General features: G+C 59.4%; 1 protein-coding gene across 1 annotated transcript in view; it reads left to right on the top strand.

The window, feature by feature from the left end:
* CASZ1 (castor zinc finger 1) overlaps window positions 1–143 on the top strand; it is a 35,233-nt gene extending 35,090 nt beyond the window's left edge. The window contains exon 19 of the mRNA XM_014545453.1: window positions 4–143. Within this exon, the coding sequence (XP_014400939.1) occupies window positions 4–143 (140 nt within the window). The remainder of the gene's footprint in view (window positions 1–3) is intronic.
* Window positions 144–6,274: the final 6,131 nt, after the last annotated feature.

The raw sequence follows: 6,274 nt of genomic DNA, 5'->3' as shown, positions 1-6,274 counted from the left end.
CAGACCCCGGGCAGCTGCCCCCCGAGATCCTCCCCGGGCCCCAAGCCCACGCCAGTGGGATTCCTTATTGCTCAGGACGGGGTCGGGTGCTGGGGGTCACTGGGACCCCCACCCGTAACCACCAGAGGCAGCCGCACCTGTAGCATCTGGCAGGCCCTCCCTTCGCCCTGGGGGAGGGCGGGGCGGAAGGCGTCAGCAGGGCGACCATACAGCTGCCCCCCGAGATCCTCCCCGGGCCCCAAGCCCACGCCAGTGGGATTCCTTATTGCTCAGGACGGGGTCGGGTGCTGGGGGTCACTGGGACCCCCACCCGTAACCACCAGAGGCAGCCGCACCTGTAGCATCTGGCAGGCCCTCCCTTCGCCCTGGGGGAGGGCGGGGCGGAAGGCGTCAGCAGGGCGACCATACAGGACCTGGGAGGACACCTCATGGAAGGGCGCCCTGGGCCTGCCTGGGGACGCCCCGCACCAGCCCCGGGAAAGGCTTAAAGGAAAAGGTGCTGGGCCCACCAGGTCTCAGCCAGGAGAGATGCGACTGGGGCTTTAATATTCAAAATGGGGGGAAAAAAGCAAGAAAGTTGTACAGTATTTTTCCTGTCAAGGTTATTATTCTACATAGAACAAAAAGAGAAAAAAGCAGGCGGGAGGTGAGGGCGCCGCCCGCCTCCGCCCGCCCTGAGGTTGGAGACAGTGCAATGGCTCCTGGGGCTGTTGGGCGTGTACCCGAGGCCTAAGGCCGAGGCCGGCTCTACACTAGCACTGACCGGAGCTACGTGATTCCAACTTTTCACTTGAATTTTTTAGAGGCCAGAGAAAAGGACTATTACCATTGATACAAGTTTGTAGTTAACATTTGAGTTTTTCTCTATTGGTTATGTGTGTGGCTTTATAGGGCTTTTTTTTTTTTCCTTTCCCAGTTTATTATTTTGTTTGGGATGCTTCTTTGTTGGTGTTACCCACCCAGATTTGGTTCCCTTTTCAAAACATCCCCCCTTCCTGGAGATGATATCACCAGGCCCGGAGCGGCCCCGCCTGACAGGCACCGGCCTGGCCAGTGGCTATGAGGGCGACAGGGACCCAGGACCGGCCCCTCCTGTCCACCTCCTGTCCACTCCAGGCTCCCAGCTGGGCTCCGGTGGGCCCCTGAGACTCCGGCCACAGGAAGCGAGCAAGGCCCAGCCTGGGGGAAGGCCTGTCACCCAGAGCCACCTCCCTACAGGTCTCCAAGGGGAGCCCCACCCAACTGGGGCCGTGGCATCCTTTCTTTTTTTCTGTTTTGTCCTCTGGCCTGCCCACAGCCAGAAGCCAGGATCATCGGAACTGGAGAGGGAGCGGGGAGGGAGGACGGTCAGACGGAGTGTGCCTGATTCACGGGGAAACATCGCGTTTCTAGAACAGCCCCACCAGAGCCTCCTGAATTCTGTGGGCACCACGTGCTGCTGCTGAGCGCTCGCCCAGACTGTGCCTGGCCACAGACCGGGGAGTCTGTGGAGGAAGTTTTGTAAAGAAAAAAAAACAAAAACAAACATTTTTCAATGTAGCAAAATCAAACAAAAACAAAACAAAAAAAAGAAAAGAAAAAAGAAGACGCCGACAGTGCGAAGTCTAGCCTTTTGTAACCTTCATATTGCACACTAGGACTATAAGCCATTGCTAGCTCATTTTGAATTTTAATGTGTAATTTTTGTTTTATTTTCTTTCTGTGGGGAAAACGATGCTTGATCCACCAATGCTCTTTTTAATGTTTTATAACTATGTATGTGTATATATATAAATATAAAATAATATGTATGCACATATGTGTGTATATATCTATATGTATATACATATATAGATATATAGAGATATATAGAGAGGTTTTGAGACAAAAAATGCAGAACGTGAGAACCGAACTGAACAGCGTGTGCTCTGATTACTTGAATCTGGTCTCCTCGGCACCTGGTTATTAAGAACTGAATATTTTTCCACTTGAATTTAGTGCTATTAGAAATTTAATATATGTGTTTTATTTATTTGATTTTTTTTTGCATGACTGATGCAAGGTTTGACATTTTCACTCAATAAAAACTGGAAAAAAAATCTATCAAGTTATCTTTTATTTTTAAAATCAGCTCCAAGCAGCTGGAGGTGACCCAGCCGTGCAGGGTGGCACAGCCCCACTGAGCTGCGTGTGCCAGGCAGGGAGGAGGGGGTGTCGGTGACCCTTCAACCCTGGGAGAGAAGGGGGAGGACCAGTTTCACCCCTGGGATCAGGCCAAGTTCCCAGGGGGCTGGGGCAGATGGTGGGGGCTTGGGCTTGGCCCGTCTGAAGGATGAACTCCTCCCTCAGCCCTGCCTGAAGGCCCCACAGGAGACTCAAGAGCCACCTTCGGGCCGAGGCGAACAGGCTTCCGGCAAAGACCCCACGGGCTCCACGAGCTCCCCAGGCCCCCCACCCGGGCAGCCCTCTCCTCTGTCGGCCAAGGCTACTGGGCAGGCGCTGGGCAGGGTCACCCATCTGCCTCCTCCCTCAGCTCCTTCCTCCTTCCTGCAGGGACCTGCCTGGGCTGGGAACGGCGTGTACCCGGATCCGATCCGGATGCTGGCTCGGCTCCTGCCTGCAGCACGTGGGGGCAGAGCCAGAGGGGGCCAACTCCCGGGTCTGTGGCCACCCGCCCCAGGCCCTGGTGGCACCATGGCTGGGGCTCCCCCAGAAGCCCGGGTAGTGGGAGCACTCCCCTGGGGCCTCCCGCCTTGCTGACCCTGACACTCCTGAACGGTGACCCCTGTCATGAAGCCTCATCCTCTGCACGGTCTCGCCAGCTGTGCCCTGAGCTGACCTCCTTCCAGGGGGCCAGACCTCCCAGGGCCCCCATCGCCTTATTCCAATCTGAGGACGGCTCACTGGGTGCCACTCCTGCAGGGACCACACCGCTGTCCTGAGGAGGGGACAGGGCTGGGAAGTCCGCCACGGTCCTCCCCTGGCGGGGCGCCTCAGACCGGGCTGCCTCTCCCGTGCCCCGGGCCCCTGCGTGCCCAGCACCCAGCACCCAGCACCCAGCTCAGTGCCATCCCCATGCAGAAGCTCCTTCCCGCCGCCCAGCTCCCAGGGCCCTTCCCTTTCTTCCCTCTGGAGCGCAGCCCACGGGCTATTTACATAAATATGTTTGTAACAGACGTGAAAATATATACTTTTTTCTGTCTTATTAAAATGTTCAAGTTGGAACTCGCCTATTGTTTGTGGATATCTCGATTCTGTTAAATAAAACAGTGACTAATTTATGGGATAAAACACAAGTTCAACAAATTAAAACCATTATTGGAGCTTCATGGGCCCTGGTGGGCCAAGCAGCCTTCCCGTGGGGCCCGAGGCAAGGCAAGGAGCCAAGCCTGGCCCTCCACTGCTGGGTGGGTGGGGCGACCACAGGGCTCCCTCTGGGCGCTGCTATGGGGGGCAGTGGGGTGGGGCCCACAAAGGCTTTCGGGGAGCAGCTCCCAGGGGCTCCAACTTCAGCTGCGCTCAGGGTAGATGCCCCAAAACTGCCCCCTCCTCAGTTGCCCCAGGCCTTCTGGGCCCCGGGTGGACCTCAGGAGACCTCCACACAGTGGACAGGCAGGGCCAGCTTCCAAACGAGACTCAGGACAAGGCAGGGCCCTGTGCCAAGCCCAGGGAAGGGGCACTGGGTCCCAGGCACCCCTCAGAGAAGCCTCAGGGGACAAGGGCCTGCCCACTGTGCTGACTCCCAGGCACTGCCCAGACCAGAAGTGCCCACCACACCCACCAGGAGCTGGTGCCCAGAGCCTGTGCCCTCCACCCCCAGGAGGGAGGGGCCTGCAGCTGGGACGGTGCCCCACCCCAGGCGTGCGGAGTGGGTGCAGGCCCCACAACACTCCCTGTGGCTTGTTGGACTCGGTGGGAAATGCAGTAAAACATGTTTTCACTCTGGGATTTAATTAGCGGTGGTGTGATGCTCTACACCCAAACTGGGCAAATGCAAGACTTCCGCAGCCTCTTGGAAAGAGTCAGACCCAGCTGCACAGGCTCAGGCTGCGCTCGATGCCTGCCCACCTCCCACAGGCCTGGCAGGGCTTGGGTGCTGCTAACCGCTGAGTCACCCACGGAGCCTGGCCCAGCCCACCCGGACCAGCAGAGACAGGGCAGCCCCCTCCCTGGCTGTGGGGCCGGCCGGCATGCCCAGCCAACCCAGGCGAGGTCAGCCAGTCCAGCCACCTTCACGCGAGGTGGCCCCGGCCCCAAAGGTAGCCTTGGCCCAAGGCCAGGGGGTGGGGGACGAAGTGCTGCTGCCCAGGGTCAGGGTCAGGCCTCCAGGGAGCAAGGCGGCAGCAGTCCCGGGATCTTGCTGGGAACGAACAGGGGCCAGGCCTGTGCCACCCTGGGAGGCAGGAGCCCGGAGCCAGCGCAGGGCAGATGGCTGTGCACCGCGCACCCCAGGCCCCTGGGGGGGACCCCGGCCTTGAGAGCCTTTTCCCACCAAAGAACCCAGGCCCTGCTCGGAGCCTCCGAGGCCCCGCGGCCCATCTGGGGTGTCTGAGGCATTCTGGCTCTGCTGACCCCTGGGAACAACTCCCCAGGCTCTGGGTGGGGGGGAGCAGGCACCACCGTTTCCAAGACGCAGTAAAGAGCCTTTCAGCCAGGGAGCAGGGAGAGGCTCGGCGCCTCCGTACGAAATCAAATCTCTCCCACAGAAAGGCATCGACTAAGTGCTCGAGGAGAGCAAACTCGTCCTGACCCAGGAACGGCACCCAGCAGTCCAGAGCCCGGGCTGGGGCCGCAGTGCGGGGGGAGGGGCAGCCGGTGCAGGAAGGTGGCGCCCATCCTGGCACTGTCTGCCCTGGCAGGGGATGAGGGTCCTGGGGTGGGAAACGCCTGTGCAGGAAAAGCAGGGGCCGGAGAGGCGGCCGGGGCAGGGAGGGGTCAGCCAGGACTCGGGTCCACCCAGGTGAGCACTTCACCTGAGGCTGAGGTCACCACCTGCAGCGTTCAGGGGCACCTCTGCTCTGTCCAGAGCCTCCGAACGTCTTCTCTGGGAGCCTTGGCAGAAACAATTTTAAACAAACAGGCCAAGAAACACTGAGGATTAAGTAAACTCCCGAGGACTCGCTGGTCAGGCCCTGCAGAAAACATCTCCCGCCTGCCCTTCCTCCTTGGGCTCTGGGCAGGGCTGGGGCAGGAACTGGGTTCTGGGGTGGGACAGGGGCTGGGCAGGGAAGGGGCTGGGGCAGGAACTGGATTCTGGGCTGGGTTAGGGGCTGGGCAGGGCTGGGCTGGGGCAGGGGCAGGGGCAGGGAAGGGGTTGGGGAAGGGATTGGGGCTGGGGCAGGGCTGGGGATGAGGCAGGGACTGGGTTCTGGGCTGGGACAGGGGCAGGGTCAGGGGCTGGGGCAGGGATGAGGCAGGGACTGGGTTCTGGGCTGGGACAGGGGCAGGGTCAGGGGCTGGGGCAGGGATGAGGCAGGGACTGGGTTCTGGGCAGGGCTGGGCAATCAGCAGAGAAGAGGAGGTGCTGGGCCCAGGCCCAAAGCCCAGCACCTGAGTCCTGGTTGGGCACCGAGGGCCAGGAGCCTCTAGAAACCCTCTGCTCCCCCTGGTGTGAGTCCCCACGGACACAGGGCTCACTCTCAGTGAGACAAGCAAGCCACACACACTGAAGAGGAGTTTCCTGTTTTTATTTAGAGAAGAGACAGTGGGTGAGCCCGTGAGCACACCTGTACCTGCGAAAATGCACGGGGTGGAAGAGGTTTTACTCTGTTCCCTTTAAACATCGGACATGGCCGTCCGCAGCAGAACAAACAAAATCTACAAATTCAGCACCCCTTCCCCAGGCAGAGTGCTCCCCTTCCCAGCAGCCGATTGCGCAGGGTGGCCCGGGACTGCCCGACGCACCGCACCCGCCTGCCTGGGCATCGTTTCCTGCAGCCTCCCTGCTCGCTCCCGCGCTGGACGGGCGCTTTCCTGAAAGACACTTTAGGAAAATACATCGTGATTGAGTGTAATAATCTCTCCCTTCCAGAAAGGGCCTGACAGGCCTGCCTGCTGCTCACTTCTGCCCCATTCCAAATATTTTTACCTTATTTGGATGAAATGCATTATTTTTCTAATGAAAGGCTTTTTTTCAAAGGGCTGTTTCCCTCTGTCCAGCGGCTGCCTTTATTAGGCAGCACTCACGCCGTTTTGGGGAGGGGTTTTTTCTCCCTGAATTCAGGCCAGGCTCTCTATCCTCAAACTCCAACCTCCGCTCAGGACCCGGGGCCGAAGGCCTTGGCCCAGGTTCCTC

The sequence above is a fragment of the Myotis brandtii genome, unplaced genomic scaffold (assembly GCF_000412655.1).
Source record: "Myotis brandtii unplaced genomic scaffold, ASM41265v1 scaffold410, whole genome shotgun sequence".
In the NCBI taxonomy this organism is placed as follows: domain Eukaryota; kingdom Metazoa; phylum Chordata; class Mammalia; order Chiroptera; family Vespertilionidae; genus Myotis; species Myotis brandtii.
The sequence above is the reverse complement of the archived record's forward strand: the minus strand, read 5'-3'. Positions and strand labels throughout refer to the sequence as shown.